The sequence below is a fragment of the Rhopalosiphum maidis genome, chromosome 4 (genome assembly GCF_003676215.2).
Source record: "Rhopalosiphum maidis isolate BTI-1 chromosome 4, ASM367621v3, whole genome shotgun sequence".
Taxonomy (NCBI): Eukaryota; Metazoa; Arthropoda; class Insecta; order Hemiptera; family Aphididae; genus Rhopalosiphum; species Rhopalosiphum maidis.
The window spans coordinates 36998946-37019207 of NC_040880.1; the positions used below are offsets into that span (position 1 = coordinate 36998946).

The following is a 20262-nucleotide window of genomic DNA, read 5'->3' on the forward strand; positions in this document are numbered from 1 at the left end:
TATAAACTGATGTTAAAAATTATTAAAGTTTTAATTCATTTTAAATAGGTAATAACTTCTTAAATATTATGAAATAATGACTAAATTGATAAAAATAACGAACTAAGTGTTTATCTTTTAGTAGATTCAGTTATTTATTAAAAAATAAAAATAAAATAAGAGTTATCAAACCAGTATAAATAGTAAAAGTTTTTTAAATAGATTTAGTTTAGAAGAGTCGGGTTTATATACATTAAAACTTTGTGGTTGAATACCTGTGAAAAAGTGGATGTAAATGTGTAACAAACCTATAGAAGTGGCTTGGTGTGGTGCGATCCTTAGACCATATGTATTTGATCTAAGGCTTCAAATATTTAGTCACTAGCTCTATCCATAGTATATGATCTAAGGGTGCAATTGTACACTCAACTGCGGAAACGCTCTGAGTGTACGTATCGGCCGGTGTTGCTAGCTCCCAGATGGGTGACCAGTGTGACCATCCGGGATTTTAGTGACAAATCCTTGCCACACATACAAAAAACGTGTTTCAACTTACCGACCCTCCCCCATACAAATGAATAAAAATCATCCAATAGCCATTGTTACCGCGGATTAATTAATAAAAAAAAAAAAACCTATAAAATAATAACAAATATTGACATAGGCATAGGGTTAAATTTACAATATGCAGATGACATCATCAAAACGAAAATTATTAAAAAAAACGAGTTAATAAATACAAATTGAAATATTAGCACTTAATTACCTAATAATTACCTTTATTACTGTATAGCTATTTTTAATACACAAACCATAAAATAATCTCCAAAAATTAATTTCAAAGCTTCTTCTAGTCTTTCTCGTATAGCTAGCCATAGTTCATCGATCATAAAGTTTACTATAAGTATTTTTTTTTTACATTTCATCCTTAATAACTAATAGTTAATATTTCAACAATATTTATTTTCAACATTTTGTAATTTAAAATATGAAAATAATTAGATTAAATAAAAAGTCTTTCGATTAAACTTGCCAAATAATGTTAATACATTTTACTGTATAAATTACAGTAATGTTGATCAATTTTTTTTTTGAGATTGTTAATTTAGACTTATCAAAATAGATATGTTTATTGATAATAGATATTTTTATTTTCCATTGTTAATATGTTTGTGTTCTAGTTATCTAGTTCATATAAAAATAATTCTAACATCTAGAGAGTACAGAGACTTAATATTATCACTGATTGTTTAAGTGTATAGGTACTATTATCTATATTTTATAACTTAAATAACTTTTAAAAAAAATATTTGTATGAATTAAATAAATAATAATAATTTAATACGTATTTAATTTTTATGTTTCTAATAAATCTAACGATTAATATGAAGTCCAATCTAAAAAGTATAATAATGTTGTAAGTTCACCACTAGTAGCGTAATAATCGTTTTTAAATGCACACATAAAATAATCTCTCAAAGATTTTATTTCAAAGCTCCTTCCTAAAACTAGTCAGTCCATTGTTTATTAAGTTCACTGTAAGTATTATTTTTCACACCTTATTATTAATAAGCAATAACTATAATACTATAGAGCTGATTTTCAAAATACTATTATCATATAAATTAAAATAAATACATCATCACAAAACGGTATTTAAATAATATTGTTAATACATATTTCTACTATGTGTCTAGTGAATTCAATAAATAATTTTTACATTAAATGTAGAGATTTTTTACTTTAAACTAAATGAAATATGTTTGTTTATTTTATGTGGTTAACGAGTCTCTTGTTCTTGTTCATAAAAAATAAATCATAAACTCATAATAATATCTTTAATTATTTTAATATATTTAGGTATTTTTGTCTATATTTTACGAAATTTAAAATCAAGTACGACTTCAAAATAGTAGTAATAGATAAACAATTTTTAGTTTTTTAGTTAATTTTTCTTTAACCTGATAATTATTCCTGATTGATAGGACTCAGATTTAACTAAAAAATTACGAAATATGTTCTTAAAAATATGTGTTTTATTACCAAAAATAACCAAAGATGTGGAAACAAAATACAAATACTTAAAAATCATGTTAAACAAATTTAAATCTATAAATTTGACTCAAAATTAATATTAATCAATAACAACAGTTTTTATTTATTTATTTTATTATGTATTTTGTAAACTTAACTATAATTTTGAAAGATAATACAAAAATTATAGTACAATTTAGAAAAAATAATAATTGAGTAATTATTGAATCAAAATTATCGTTTTTGATTTAAATACATTTGTGATTATATAAATATGAATAAAATTATAACTTATAAGTGAATGATTAATGTTTATTAATTATAAAATATTATCAATAATTTCACGTAGAATATTTTTGATTTTTGATTTTTAAATCAAAATATAAGCATTTTAAAATTATGATTGCTTTGTAAATTTTAAAATACTTATAACTTACTTCAAAATTAAAATACAAAATAATCCTACAAAGAACCCTAAATAATATTCTTTTCCTTCAGATTTGATAATAATTTAGTAATTTAATTCAGTATAATAATCAATATAATCTTAAAAAAGTTAAAAATAACATTAAAATTTGCAATGTCATGAGTTAGTAAAACGAAAACAATACACATGAGGGCACAATATCGTCTTCAAGTATATTTTAAAATAATCAATTTAAAGCTAAAATATTTAAAGATTGAGTTTAATCCTTTGGTTTCTACCTTCTAGTAGTCTGGCTTATACGTTTGTATCAACTAAATGATTATATTACTTAAAATAATTTTTTATTATACAGCCGTGATTATAACAATTAATGAATCAATTAGTTTTATTACTACAATTACCTAACTATAGATTATATGTACAAACTACAAAGCCAAGGATGATATTAACTTAACTGAAAAATTCGAGTTTTTACGATAAATTTGATTTAACTATAGTTAAGTTAATAAGTTAAATAGAACATTAATTGATTAGTTAAGTTCAAAATTAAAAAAAATATATCTTATTAACTTAGTATACATTTTTACCAAGTTAATACCCACTTTTGTTATTTGAAAGTAGGTAGGTAGTTTTATTTGTACAGAGATTAGACCACATGTTAGGGCCTAAAGCTGTACACCATATGACTCGTTTGGTGCGCAGTATAAAATTAAAGTATATAGGTAACAAATAACAAGTCACTATTAATAATTGAATTATAAAATTATTAATGTATTTAATATTAATTAATATTTTTCATTAAACACTTTAAATTTTGTAATAATAACCGTATTTTTTTAGAGTTGTAATGATGTGCACTTAGCCATCATATATCTTAAATTTTTAATTGTATGATAAGTAATATTCAATAAAATACAATAATATATAATAATTATAGTAATAACATATTTATAATAATTATAATAATTGATAGCTTTAAATATAAGATAAAACTCACACATATGTACATATACACACGCACACACTCTTATATGTAAAAGAATTAGATATATAAGGGGACTAGTAGTCGCTAAGATTGGGGAGTCTTTATCATCTTATTGTGCGGATGGTCAAAAGCGAGTGTAAGAGACTACGCAGATCGTTCATACAATAAGACATAATAATAAGTTTGTAATTGATTAAAATATATATATTAAAAAGTGTTAAAAATAAGTTAAATAAAATTACAATTGTGATTCAAAGAAAAAAGGTCTAATTATTTCAAAATATAAATCGATCACCTCATATTACATCTTGAACGCGAACCACGATTTCAACAAGCAAGTCGACACAGGAAGCAGAGAGGTAATATCATTAAAATATAATTATTTAGCAAGTAATAATTTAGAAATATATAATAGTCCCCAATCAACTTACTATTATTCTTTCTCAATCATTACAGAGTGTTATGATTAAAATGTAATATGATTAATTATAATATAATTAAATTGTTATTTAAACTCAATGATCTTTAATGCTTTAATAGTTTAATATAATAATTGCTACGTTTACGTACACACCCAACGTCCAGTTGGAAAAACCATTTTATTAAAAGATAAATTATACAAAATAGTTTTTAAAATTAAACAATTGCAATATTATTAAAAGTTGTCATTTTATTGTAACAATAAAATAGATATGATTTATTAATTAAATAGATTTTAACGAAGCTAAATTGTAGTTTTCAAATTTCATTTGAGTTATATATTAAACATAACATACATAAAACTATCTACATTTTGAATTAATCAATTTGATCGTATTTAATTTACGTGACCAATTATGTTCATACTAATTTAATAAAAACTATTGCAATTATTTTTTTATTACTTTTCAAAATTTATATTACAATATTATTTCATTGTAAGAAAAGGAAAATAAATTATATGAATAAACCTAACTTATATAAATATGTAAATTAAGTTAAATTTTTAAAATTATTTTCAGCGGATTATTTTATCAAAACATTGAATAATGTTAGTTTTTATTGCCATATTATTGTCGATGTCACAAGTGCTTGTAAAATGTGAATTAAAGTTTGTCGATCCAGATATTCCAAAGTATCCTGAGTCTGTGGAAAGTGTAAGTTATATGTTGGGCTCGATGACACCTTACCATGTACCAAGTAAGGTTTTAAATTTATATTATATCATATACTTATAAGTTATATACCTAATAAATAAATAAGATTTTAAATATGGTATCCCATCAATAGATAGCGTGACAATTTATAGTAGTCAATTGATAGCAAGTAAATTGATCGCGAGCGAATTTTCATAGTATGATAATTGATACCGCTGTGAAGAATTTAAAAATATTATTATAATAAAAAATATTTCAAGTCACAATTAAAATTTAACTAATAAAAATAGTATAACAATTTGACAATATTTATAAGTTAGACAATTATAGTATCATATTGGTTATACCTAGCACGATTGCGCACCTTTTACCTTTTTTCTTTGAGCAAACACAATTATTAAATAAATATAAATTCTAACAATTTAGCAACATTAATAATAGCGGAATACGTAGTCAAAAAATATAAAAATAAAACTTATATCACAGTAATTTATTATTACCCTGCCAAAAAAAAAAATATATATATATAACAGAAATCAAGTTCTTATAAAATTTTAGCACAAAAACAGGGTCCTAATGTCAGCAAATAATTATTTAAAGATATCCATTATTTTTATATTATTTTCAAATGTTTATTATAAATGTAATATTTTCTTCTTGCTCTTTACGAGTCTTTTTAATATTTTGTTATTTTATATTATATATTTTTAAATAAGATTCGCTTTGAATATCCAATAAAATATGTATAACTTGGTAAGTAGCTATGAATGAGATGTATAAAACTGAGCGTTTAGACTTTTAATGTCTATGGAAAGATTCTGGCCCATTGGTTGTGCTTGCTTCTGTTGAAGTTCAGTTGCCCATAAAATTGGTAGAAAAGCGGCATCAGATGATAAATAAGTAATTGTAACCTAAAATTACATTTTTATGCTAAAAAATTAGAATCTTATTAGTTAGAACTTATTTTTTGTTACATATTTTTTTTTCGACGCGTCGTAATAATAAATTAGTATAGTTTATAATGATTATTTTTTTTTTTTACTATACATATTACGTTATTATTAATGTTGGTAATTTTTTTGAATTAAATATTTGTATTTACTCAAAGAAAAAAGGTAAAAGATGCGCAATCGTGTTGTATTTTCTCGAATATAAAAAGGAAAAAAGTGCGTAATCGTGTTATGCGCCCATATTATACATGTAGCTGAAAATTATGTGCTATACCTACCTCTGAGAAAATCTTTAATTGTTCTATTATCATAATCTAAACAAATCTCTTTGAATTTAGCCCTCCGATCTTTATCATTTTTTTTGATGGTGTTTTGATTCCTGTAAAATTTGGTCTATTTTTAATCGGTTTACTTGCTCCTCTTTTTGTAACGCATTTATAAACTTTCATATTTATGGGACTGATGAGGAATTTAACATTGCAGAAAAACGATTGTACCACCCTTTTACGGAGTTATTTGTTTGGGGTAAATCTGCAGATACTAAAGAATTGTGGTTCTACACCTATATTTATACGAAAATTAGGATTTATTTTCTTTTTATTTTAATATAAACTTCTTATTGACTCTCAATAAAAATGATATTAAAGATTATTTTAAAAATTTAAAATTTAATGGTTGCCCAATTACCGGATATAATAATAAAAATAAATGAAAATAATGGCTCAATTACCATTTACCTTTTTGAAAAAAGGCTAATTGTGGCCCAATTCCCGGGCACTTATGAACTATGAAGCTACCAATTGTTATAATACAGTATACATACAGTTTTTTTGTACTAAGAAGTCAAGCTCTAACTTTGTTTGTCAAATAAAACTGTTTTTGTATATTTTGAAACTAAGAATTGTCAATGAACTGGAACTTTTTCAATTTTTACCGGAGACTGGTTTTACATCGGCGAAACGAGTATTCAGCTAAATGGGTGTCGGCGAATAGGGCCTGAATCGTCCGGATTTGTTTAGATTACCTATGGCTTAAAAAAAAAAATCAATTTTCTTGCAAATTCAGTTTTGAAATTTATTCTTATCTATACTGTATTGATTCGTAAAAATTCGTAATTGAAAAAGACAATGAATACAATCAAAATTATTATAGTTACTATAATATACAGCCACTTAATATATTATGTATTAAATATTATGTACCTATTTATTTAAAATATTTATTTTTTTGTTTTAACACTAGTTACCATATTTTTGATATGCCTTGTCCCACAAACGCCTAAGCAAACATTACCTTTACCTAACCGTAAATTTATATTTGTATAATTTTTATCATGAACATAAAATAATAATATTATATACCAAAAATAAAATCCTTTGAATTAATTAAAACAATTATTGAAACAAATTTAACCTAATCTAACCTAACCCTGAGTGTAAATAAAATTTATATATTTTAAGTTTAGTACAATAGAATACTTATAATTTATAATTTTAGGTTAAAGCACGATGATACAAATATACTTTTTAATATAAAGATTATATATTATAATATATATAATGTATTATTATTTTAATACGAAAAAATAATATGATAATCTAGGCATACTATGTATGTTTTATGTTACGAGGTTTATGTTACACCCATTACCCTATAAGAGTAGACCAAGTGGGACTTGATATATAAAAAAAAACTGGTCGGTGAAATAGTAATGAAAAAATAAAATATATGGTTAATAACTGATAATAATTAGGTGTTATTATATTAAAATAAAGATACATTTTTGAAAAAGTAGACATGGAAAATTCGACATTGGTAAAAACTTAATACCTAATATAATAAATTAATAAATAATAACATAATAATTTTTGTTTTACGTATATAACAAATTAAAAATAAAAATAATAAATGGCATGATACACATGTAAGGAGAAACATTATAGTTAAATGAAAATAGTTTTTTGAATGTTTTTTTAAACAGCTCAAGAGGATGCCAGCGTAGTATTTGTTGTCTCTCACTAACCCACACGCAGCATAGCAAATTTTACGTTCACAAAAATGATTATAACCATATTAATTTCTCGAATTAGAGTGAAATGACCTATTATAAAATTTAAAGTTCAGAACATTATCTAGGGCATCTCATAGATGTTTTATTATATTTTTATTTTAAAGCAAGTTATGAGTTTTTTAAGATGTATAAAAAATTTACAATTTTAAAGTACTCATAACTACGCATCCTCTTAAGCTTCCAAAAAATGTCAATAGTTCAACAGCGAGATGTTAGCCGTTGACTCTGCATCGTGGAAACAGCGTACTTGAGTTAGCTTGTAGTGAGTGCAGGTATACGATATCTAAGGGCATTTTCTTATAAATATATATTATATATATCCTACGGGCGCGCGATGGTGAAAACGCCGGTTACAAACGAGATGTGTCCTAAATACTGTATTGTATCCCTAAATTTTTTTCTGGTTACACTTACACAAAATTTTGGTCTTACTAATATACATTTACATTAAAAATAACTACACAAATAATTTTATTAACATTACATATTAGGCAAAAATGTAAATAAAAAATTTTTTATGAATTCACATTGAGAAATTTGTCTACTGCAGTATTAAAGGTATGTTATGTATTATAAGTTCATACAAAAAATTGTCATATTATTATAGTAAAAATATTAACCTAAACTAACAATAATCAATGTGGTTTCGTCTAAATAATATAAATAAAAATAACAATAATTACATAAATCATTTTAATAATATTATATACATAAACATTTAAATGATACCATTTTTATATATTTTAGGCATATTTTATTTTTGTGTAAAATATCGTTTTGAATTTGTCAGCATAAAACTTATGTAAAACTTCATCAAGTAGTTGGGACACCATTCGTGTACCCCACTTTTATCGTTGGGACACAACTCGTTAACTGCAAAAAGTTAATAACAATTAAAACTAAAAAAATAAAATTTATAGTGGGTAACTTAAGTTTTTTTCACATTATTCGTATGTAATAACTAATAACATAGAAAAACTAGATATTTTTAAATAGCGTACGAAGTTTCAGTGAAACAGATTGTCCGGCATTAATTGTATTTACGTTACTTATAGCTAAACTTATTCAACTTTCGACTGTATTTAAAGGAAAATAGACCTCTTAAGTCTTAAATGAAAGAACTTTTGTAGTTCTTCTTCTTCTTACAAATCATAATTTTTAAAATTTAATGATTATTTTTATTAGAGACATGTACGGAATCTAAAGCATTATTAGTGATGAGACACGGATCTAAATTTCCGAAACAAACTGTTATGGATAAATTTGAAAAATTAAATGATTTTCAAAATAAACTTAAAAATCTGTACTCAAATAATAATGACGCCTTCAAGGCCTTATCAGCTGATAGTCAATTTGTTATTGAAAATATAATAAAATGGGAAAATAAAATGACTAGTGACAAAGCAAAGGCAGCAAACGATAAAGGTATATTGACTACACAACAGTTAGCAAAAAGATGGAATGCCAAATTAATAAATATGGTATTAGATATCAAAAGCGAAGATATAGAGGTAATAACAACAATATAAAGTAGATATTATTCATAATAGATCAATAATACAACATTTTAAATATTTTTAGTTCATTTCAGCACCTGAAAACAGATGCGTTGTTAGTGGTGAAAAGTTTTTAAGCATGTTTCTCACAGTTAAAGGACAATTAGTTGTAGACAAAGTACCTGAAATTAAAAATAAGGACATAGAAGATAATCGAATAAAGGTATAGTAATTTATTTCAAAATAATATAGCTCCTAGTCTTTAATTTAAATTGTACATAAATTCTTAATATTTATCAAGAATACTAATATTACGAAAAAAGTGATATTCCTACTTAACTAAACTTAAAAATGCTTAAAAATTATAATTAATTAACTATTTATATATAGAGTATATTAAATTAAAAATAACTATTCTAAATAATGAAAATGAATTCAATCATAAATTAATTAAATAATAATATTTTCGATATATTCTAAATTGCTTACATTAATCATGGCTAAGATCAGTTATTATTTATTGCTGTTAATTGTGGAACTAAAATAAATGTTTAATTATTTTTTTTCTAATCGACAGTTGGCTAAAGGTCCTAAAGTTCTTAAAACAGAAAAGGAAATAGAAGATATTTATTATGAAACAATGTGCCCAGAAAAAGAATGTGATCTAAAAACAAGAATTCGCAATCTATTATTTCCAGATGGATCCCCGAACTTTGAAGTATTGCGTGACGAAATAACAAGCGGTAATACATATATATATATATATATATATATGTGTGTGTGTATGTGTGTGTGTGCGATTTCCTTATTTTCGGCATTGGGCATAGAACAGAGTAGGATTCGCTTGGACATTACTACTACTTGGCTAATTGTTTCTTCGCTTACTAGTTATATTCATGATAAGAGCTCTTTAACACTATGTATGTTTATACATTTCATCTTCAGCACATGTTACGATTTAAATAACAAAGAATATTATTTGAAGTTTTTCTTTTAGTTATTATCTATTTGTCTAATGTATTCGCTCTACTTCCTCCTTACTATGCAGAATGTGCTCCATCGTGATGTACCACACCATTCTGCACTAAATTAACTTAGCTATAACTGCACGGTGGTTTACTTCATCGTCAAGAAGTAGCACTTGGTTGGGTACTGCGATTATATCTGATATGTCAACAAATTGTAGCTGTTTCTCAAAAATTTAAACTACGTCATGATTCACATCACTCCAATGTTGGCATTTGCAAACAGTATATTTAACTTAATTATTAGAATCTCTACAGTTGGTGCACTTGAGGTTTGGAAATATTGTAATCTAACGAAAATACGTAGAATTAAAAACATCTATATTGTATGAACATTCAAGGATCGTAAAGTTTGCTTTCATCAATCTGTGAATGTGTGGGATCATTATCTTGGTCTACTCCGCCTTGGTTGTCTAATACCAATCAAACTGCTCGCTATCACTCAATGATTAAGTTCTATCTATCCTTTTAATCGCATACAAATTATGACGATCCCCGGGTACCGTGAGTATCTCTTTTCCCTTAATATCAATGCTACGACGCTTGTCTGCAAAGAGATACGTTGGATTCATACAGGCCAACATCTGAGCAGACTCATTGAACACGATTCCCTAGAACCTGACCATACGAAAGATAAAAGTCTATGCTCTGAATTACTGCATCTTAATTTTTCGCAATTTTACCTAATACGATTGCTCAAACTGGAATAGAATACAGTAACTTGCTGTGTAAAACTGAAACCAGAAGTCTTTTACACTATACCAAGTTGTTCACGTTCATCACCAGTCTTCCCACGAATATGGTAGTCTTACTATAATGCTATATATTTGAGCCTCAGGCATAAGGTGGATATAAAATTATATACACAGATACCTAATAGCTTATCCAAGAAGAATTAAATGATCTTCATATCGTATGTTAATGGCCCTGTATACCCGTTTTCGCATTATAATTACTACCTGTATCTAATATATATGAAGCCACGTTGAACCCAATTTCCACCAATCAACAACCAACCAACTCCAATATTCAGTTGACAAACATTTCCAAGAATTCTATGTTATGCTCGGCTGTTCCAACGTAATGTCATTGGTAAAATCTATTAGGATAACACAATTTAATAGATTAGATTAACTATAGCATATCATATGGTAAAATATATTGGAGAGAAAAGGATCCGAATGATTCTTGAATGACACCTATAATAGTTTTAACTTGCATTTCTCGCCAGAACCGGGTTCCAAGGATTTATGGTTACATTTATGTATGATGGGCAGAAGACGCACTTCTTCTTTTTTCGTGTCGTTCAGATCTCGATCATCCAAAAAGTAACGACTGCTGCAGCTTTGTCATTTGTCAGGTCTAAGTCATTTTTATCACAAGTGGTTCCTATTAGAGGACATTGTAGTAGGTGGTCCATTGTCTCTGTTTCACCACATTTGCAATTGGTAGTGTCTTCTTCTCCTAATATGTTTCATTCCTTCAGTGTGGTTTTGCATCGTCCAATTCCTGTTCTCGACCGATTTAATGCCTTCTATTTTTCCCATTTCTAGTTTTTTCCTTTAGGTAACTCTTCTTTTAATTTCCTTGTATTGTTTCGTTCTCTTTCTTTCCATTTGTTGATTCTTTCTTTTTCTAGTGAGTTCTTTATTGGTTAGGTCGTACCAAGGAAACTTTTTCTAGATTTAACATGTGATAACGGTGGATTCTTTCCATAAAGTGGGTGTTGAGAGTCGTTTAGTTGTTTGTATCGTTCTACCTCTGATGCGATATCTCTCCTGATATCTGGTGGGGCTATTCCTGTTATTACTTGTATTTCTTCAACCGGTGTTGGTTTAAGACATCCTGAGATTATCTTGCAAGTCTCGTTCAATGCAATGTCGATCTTTTTTGCGTGACATGATCTGGCCCATACGGGGACAGCATATTCGGTTGTTGAGTAGCATAATGCTAGTGTTGATGTTCTCACAGTGTTTGGGTCTACTCCCCGCGATGTTTCTGTGAGCTTCCAAATCAGTTTATTTCTTGCGTGTGTTTTTTGTCTTACATTTCCACAGTGATTTTTGAAAGATAAAGTTTAATCTAGTGTTATGCCAAGGTATTTTGGGAATTCGATATTTTCAATCTCGACTCCTTCCCATCTTACTCTTATTGTTCGTTTTGCTTCTTTGTTTCTTAGATGGAAAGTGCATATTTGAGTTTTGTTAGGGTTTGATTTTAACCAGTTATCTTTGTAATACTTTGACATTTCCTATAGTGCATTGTTAAGTGTTATTTTTATGTTTTCGAATGAGTGATTCTGAGTAGTAAGTGCTAAATTGTCAGCGTATATGAAGCGTTGGGTTCCTAGTGGAGTAGGTTGGTCGTTGGTATACATGTTAAACAGCAGGGGTGCTGATATACTACCTTGCTCTAGTCCATTTTTTTGAGTCCTCCAACGGCTTTTCTTTCCTTGTAGCTCCACGAAGTACCTTATGTTTCTAATTATTTCAGCGATAAAGGTCGTTAGATTGTAGTCATTACAATCGTACATTTTTTTTAAAAGGATTCTATGATTGATCGTGCCGTATGCTGCGGTCAGGTATATAAAAACTGCACCAGTCACCAGTTTCTTCTTATATCAATTTTCAATGTTTTGCGTCAGATTTAATATTTGTCCAGTACATGACTTACCTCCTTTAAACCTAGCTTGTTCATTTATAATATATGTCGGTTATTCTGTTAAATATTAATCGTTCTAGCAGCTTGTATGTATGGCATAAGAGGGAGATCGGACGGAAAATTTTGCTTCCGTAGGTTGCTTACCCGGTTTTATTAGTGCTATCACTCGGCTTTTTCTCCATACTGCGGGTAATTTGGTGTTCTTTATGCAGTTGTTGTACATTCCTAATAGCCATCTTTTAGTTTGTTGTCCGAAATTCTTTATTTGCTCGGTTCTGATTTCATCTAGGCCTGGTGCATTTTTTTTCTTTCATTCGTGCCATCGCCACATCGAGCTCCCTTAAGGTGAATGGAGTTTGTAATATGTTGATTTCATTTGCTGGTTCTCTTATTATTTTTGGTTTCGTTTTCTTGCTGTCAGGACATTTTCCATTTTTTAGGAGTTGGTGCGCAATTTTATTTGGTGTAACGTTTGTATGTGATTCTGTAACTTTAGGGTCATTTCCCAAATTTCTCAACATTCTCCATGCTTTTGGGCTATTTTGAGTCATGTTTATTTCACTTATTAGTAAACTCTATTTTTCTCGCTATATATTGTCTGCATATTTTCGATGTCTACAAAAATTTTATAGGCATGTTAGTTTGATGATTTACAAATGTTTATGTGAAACAGAAAAATCTGAAAAATGTTTTAATGAGTACCGGTTTCAACTTGAAGGATTGTACTTAAAAGATTGTTTTGATTTCCTTTATAATTATTTAATGAAATATGAACTTAGTCTAAGATATATCTAATAAATAATAATTATTAATGATTGAAACGCATATTGATAGTACAACTAAAATTAAAACAGAAGTTTGAACTTTACTTTAAGTATAATTATTAATTAGTTATACATTTTTTATTTACTACTAACGCAATGAACATTTATTATAAATGATTTTTTTTAAATTGTTATTTGTAGATATGGTTAAAACAATGTATTTAGCATGTGCGAATAGTTTTGGGTATGACTATACAGATGATGCTCGAGGACATGCATGGTGCACATTATTTAATTATGAAGATCTAAAGGTAAATATATTTTTAACATAATTTATTAACCTAAAACTTTATTTTTACAGACACAATAATAAATTATGTAAATTATATAAATATTTGTGTATATATTACTCTAGATGTTTGAAGACATGCATGATATACAATATTACTATAAAAATGGATATTATAATAACAAAAGCAAATATTTTGGTCTCCCAATGATGAAAGAAATATTGGACTTTTTAAAGTAATATTATCACTTGTATTTAAATTATTAGGAAACTGTAATGAAAAAAAAACTGTTGATTTGTTTTTTAGCAACACTACAACTAAAAAGTTCAAAATATTTTCTGCGCATACCTCAAATTGTCTAAGTTTAATCACCGGATTCCGTTTGTATCAAGATGACGAAAAACTGACAATCGAAAATATGACCAAACATAACATGATTAATAGAAAATGGAGAAGTTCTTTTATAGCCAGTTATGCATGTAATATAATGGTTGTCGTTTACAATTGCCAACACACTGAAATCGCCGAAAACAAAGAATCACAGGAAGTTTCTATTTATTTAAATGAAAAACCTATAACAGTGATTTTTAAAGAAAAGGAAACGTGTACACAATGTCCAATAGAAGATGTCAAGAACTTGATTGGAAAATTATTGGACGATGCTAACAACGAATTAAAACTAGTCTCAGACGAAAATGCAGAAGTAGAAGATACACCTGATAAATCTTCAAGTTGAATTTAATTAATTTTTAGAATATTCAGTCATTATTCTAAGAGCAATATTAAATCATTTCATATAGTTACACAAATATTCGTAATCAATTAATGATGATGTATTAAACTGTACGTGAAAGACCAAGTTAAAGAAGCTTTTATTCTCAGTAAAAATAAAAATAAATACATTTTATAATAATTACATTATTTAAATATATTACATAATATAATCATTAATATTATCATAGTGTCTTGTAGTAATAAATCTTTAACATACATAATACTTTTTTTCTATATTTAAGTTCTTGACTATAGTAACATTATTGTAAAGTTTATCCATTCTTGAGAAAATCTAGTAAATAATACTCCTGTATAAAATTTTTTATTACAATTACAAAAAAAAAATGACTATTAAAATAACACATACTGAATGTCAATTCAAACTTCTATATTGGATTTGATATTATTAATGTTACCTGCACTTGTATCCGATTTCAACTAGCACGTCGAGGTCACCAATTGTATAGGTTATGATGTGTCAAATGAATAAAAACTAAAATCCTATACATTTCATAATAACACATAATTTGTAATTATTTGCTTCTTAAGACTATTAAAGGCACCTAACCTAACCTAAACTAACCTAACTTCGAAATATCTTACTTGTTTTGATACATGAAGTTTGAAAATGTTTGGCGCCACTTATACATTTATTACCTGCTTGTCGGGAGGCAACTAGTACTAGACCCTTTTTGATTATGATAAAATTTAGGGTACGTCTGGAGGTAACTTATATATAGTCGGGAGGTAATTCGTATAAAAATTATTGACCTTTTTGACTTTAGGAGGCAACTAGTATGTTCTCAGGGCTAAAGAGGGATAGCCCCCCCCCCATTGGCCGTAATTTTTATATTATTTTGAAATATTTAAATTTAAATATGGAAATTGTCTTACAAATTTTAGTTATTTAAAATAGTATACACGCTAACGACAAATCAACGTTAATATGTTATCAATAATTTTGTTTTATTGTTGTTTTTGATTTTCAATAACTCAAGTTAAAAGTATTTATCCTCCCCCCCATAAAAAAATCCTGGTTACGCCTCTGATAATAACTATGAAACAATCAAACATAAATAGTAAATAGGAATACATTTTAACAATTGTAATATATATTCTATCTTAAAGTGTACTTTAATTTTAAATAAATTTAAAACGATTAATTTTTTATATGCAAACAGTTTGTATATACTAATAAACAATAGTAATCTATATAGATTATCTCGAACACGTTAAAGGACATTCTTAGTGTAATTTTTTTTTGTATAAAAATCTGAAACTAAAATTTTTATTAGATTATTATTATAATTAGGTAGATAATAGTGATTTGACAAATACATTATTCATTTAATATTTTTACACCAAAACATAGATGTTTAAACACATGCATGATATACAAAATTTTCTTAAAAATAGATATATGCGTGATAAAACAAAAAATGTTGGTCACCCACTAATGCAAATCATATTGGACTTTTTAAAATATTTTGACACTTATATTTAACTAATATTTTCATCTATAAACATTGATTATGTATTAATAGTATTTATAATCAATGCTATAAATAATTCAGTAAATAAGAAACTGTGATTAAAAACCCGTTATTTGTATTATAAAAGAACAATACACCAAACAATTTAAATAATTTTCTGCACATACAAAAAAATGTCTGAGTCTGATCACCACATTCGGCTTGTTTAAAAACTCAGATAAGCTAACAATCGAAAACATTAAAGAAGCTAATACCGTAGATAATAGAAAATATAGAAGTTCTTTCGTAGCCAATTATGTATGTAATTTAATGTTTGTGGATAGTCTTATAATTATAAAAATCCAGAAACGTGGGAAGTTTTTATTTTCTCAAATGAAAACCTCTTAGCAATGATAAATAAAAAAAAAGGAAACGTGTATACAATGCCCAAACTTTTAAAGTTAAGAAATTAATTTAAAAAATTAGGATTATTTTAAAATATCAAACACAAAGTCAGAATATTCAACAAAAAAAGCAGGAAACTAAGATAAAAATAGTACATTTTCAGATTAAATAATTATCACCTAATATTAATATACCTATTGTAATTGAAAATTAGTATAATATATCACTGTTTAGTTATTTAAACATTTAAACATTCAATTTCGAAATACATATATTTTATTATTATATAGTCAATAATTTTTACTTCATTTAGTTCTACAACATTATGTTAAACAATTAAATACTTTACAATATATATACATATAAAAAACATTAGACATTAATTTAGTCCCCAGAAATCTAGTCCCAAAGGTTATAGAATGTTTAAATTCCCAAAATAAAAAAAATTATCTCTGATTGTACCTACATCACACTAGGTAAAAATATTTTGTCCAAACCTAGAGATCATATATCGCATTCGTCCATATTTTACAAAATGTACTTAACGACGTATTTCTCATTTTGTGTATTATTATGCTATGATTACCTAGAACTGTATATTACTTTTAATAATTAATAATAGCTATACAAAAATAATATAATTGCTATTACTTGAACCTGGAAGTTAGACATATTTATATTTCACATATTTTATTAAATTCTAAAAAATAAACTAAATTAACTACAAATTTGAATCATATAATATTTATTTGCAATAAAAACAACTTTAGTTTTATTAGTTATTATTATTAAAATTTCCATTAAAACTTTACTAAATTATTAAACTTATTTATAAGATATATCTAGGACCTAGGTATATGTATAAGTAAATTTTAAATTGGTCTTAAATTCCCCACAGTTCTTAAATTATAATTTGTATTAACTAAATATATTTAAAATTATCATACTAAGAACCAATTATAATTGGCAGTATACTTATAAATAAATAATTATACAATTTTTCATAAAAAAAATTAAAAAAATAGAAACTACTAAACTTAATAAATAATAGGTAACTTATTCCCTTTTGTGACTAGTTACACTCAGATTAATAAATAAAACTACTAATATAACAAGTTATCTCTAAATAGAAGCATATACAATTATAGGATTAGTCAAAATCACTGGTTCGAAAATTATTTTATAGTTAAAATACATAAAATATATAAAATGTACAATTTTTATAATTTAAACTTGAAAATTTAATACAATTTTCATCATAAATAGTTCATATTAAAAACAAATACAATTGTTTGTATAGGCATTTTAAATTCAAATTTAGTCAAAATTAGATATTACACAAAGATTAACAATTATAATTTATTTATTTGTGAGCATTTAAAATTGACAAAAATATAACTATAAAAAATAATTAAAATTATACTATGTATAAGAATATTAACATAAATATTTTATAAACATTCTAAGTATCTACGATTATTTGGTTTTTAATTAAGTATAAAACAATGAGGAAATTGCTTCATTAGAAATCGTTATTTTACGCATGAATATCCTATTTGGTCAACATTTTAACTTCAGGCACTCAAACAAAATATTTAGTAATAGGTTCAAATGTTCTATGCAGGAGTGCCGAGTATAGTCATAAATAATTTGTATATTAAGCGGATTGTCGTTCAAATTCTAATGCAAAATAGGAGGTCGCCCTTCGGGATTTCCGGTAGAATTTCAAACACATCCAATTAATAATATCCTTACTAATTTCGACGACTCGACAAACAATTATTATGTTTTTTTACAAAAATAAATAATAAAATAATATAATCCGTTTCCATTGAACAGTATACAAAAGCATTTAAAGTTACTAACTAATAATAATACCTAAATATATGTTTTTGTACATTTATACTACCATTTTTGTTATTACATAATGTTACATATTTTTAATTTATCCTTGGTATAGCTATAGATATGATTTATACAATCAATAGCTGTAATCGACCAATAAAAAACCCAAACCAAATAAAATAATATTGTTTAAAACGATTAGGTAACTTATTTATGACTACTCAAAAGTTAATGTTCATTTAAATGTTAAAAGAACCTTATATTTTATAAAATTTACTTCATTTATATTATATTGCATGAACATAATATAATAACAAAAAAATATCTTAATATCTAATATATATCATAATATCTTACTTAATAAATATTACCTAATTTATTACGAACTTGCGTGTTTCTTTTAATGTAATGTAATGAAAAATAAACATTAGCACAATAGCACATTGGAACTTTTAACAATAGGTAATAATTAACTTACTGTTTTTACTATAATATTGTACAATTTAAGAATATTTTTACTTTTATTGATGATTACCATATTGCCACGATGTAAAATATACATACTGATTAGTATCATTAGATCACGATTATAAGAAATTTCTTTATAATCGTAGATTCGATAAAAGTGATAATACTGATTACTCATTAGTCATTGCCATAGAAAATGTCAATATTTTGATAAGATTAGTTGTATCTAATGTAAAAAAAACTATGGTTAGGTATATTTATAAATAAAGTTTAAGAATCTAGACTTGATGTAGTTGTACTAGGTAAAAAACAAGTACTCGACTAACTGTGGGAAGAGATGAATAGTGCGTGATTACATGACAAGTTAGTTATAATAGTACCATCTATGTTGTACATGCTGAAAAATACTGATAGATTTTTGTTTTAACAAAGCTAGCTATAAATATATATAAATATATTTCTATAACTTATATACAAAAAATGTGAGATAGAATTATTTATTTATCGTATGAAAAAAAACATCTAATTTTTTCCTTTCTCATAAGTCATAATAAGTTTTGATAAAATTTCACTCTTAGCTGAAGAAATACCTTCAATATTTAGATAGCATACCCAAGGCAAAGGCATGAGTCTAATATCTGCGTTGAATGGCCATGAAAAGGACCGTTTAAAGGCTGAATATTGCATTATTGCTATGTCTGTTGCTGGGTATCAGCGTCTTGGTGGTGATATTAGTTACGCTCGTAGTCTGTTTTCGTACATAAAGGTCTTTACAAACGCATAAAGAGAGGGCCACCTGCAGGCTACCACCATCCTCCCCTGAAATAAATAAATTAGATAAGAATCAAACATACTCAACTCAGATCATCAAAAGAAAAATCCTAACAACAAGACACGACCAGTGGTATGCATGAAGTAACCACATTCGCTCTACACGGAGGCAAGAGTGCGCAACCCCTCAACAAAATTGATTTTGCACTTCCGATTCCCCCCATATAATTTAATATTACAAATATGTAAGTCAATAATGAAATTTTAAATCATTATTAATATATAAAATATTATTAATTACTTCAAAGAGTTTTTAGATTTAAGTTCGACTGTTATATTCAAATTAAATATGCTTTTTTCGGACATTTAGAAATAAAAATACTCAATTAAGTTATTACTAACCGCACACTTTCTAAGATCTCATTCATTAAAAATAAAAAGTTATGCATTGTGAATTGTGACCTATACAAATTAAAGAAAACGGAAGAAATTTAAAGTTTTACTGTAGTAGGTACATTTGTGATAATAATAATATGGTAGGTATAATTTTTGATTATTTATTTAGAAATATATCATATTATACCCAAAATATTTTTAGCAAAACTTTCCTGAAAATATGGTAAAAACAAATTAATGGGTAATCGAGTAACTATACATAAATTTTGCACCAAAAAAAAAATTTGGTCCGGTATCGCCCCCCTCCCCCAAT

At 26.2% G+C, this 20262-nt stretch overlaps 1 protein-coding gene across 2 annotated transcripts; it reads left to right on the top strand.

Moving 5' to 3' along the window:
* The first annotated feature begins 1477 nt into the window (after positions 1-1477).
* Positions 1478-14694, top strand: LOC113548047 (multiple inositol polyphosphate phosphatase 1-like). 2 transcript variants are annotated; one of them, XM_026948701.1, is made up of 9 exons: positions 1478-1517; positions 3683-3784; positions 4427-4604; positions 8768-9093; positions 9164-9301; positions 9656-9821; positions 13730-13839; positions 13944-14053; positions 14125-14694. In XM_026948701.1, the coding sequence occupies exons 3-9, from the start codon at positions 4454-4456 to the stop codon at positions 14552-14554; spliced, it is 1431 nt and encodes a 476-aa protein (XP_026804502.1). In that variant the 5' UTR covers positions 1478-1517; positions 3683-3784; positions 4427-4453; the 3' UTR covers positions 14555-14694. The 2 variants fall into 2 exon arrangements, with proteins under 2 accessions (XP_026804502.1, XP_026804501.1); XM_026948700.1 differs by lacking the exon at positions 1478-1517 and having other exon boundaries at positions 2574-3784.
* The last annotated feature ends 5568 nt before the right edge of the window (positions 14695-20262 follow it).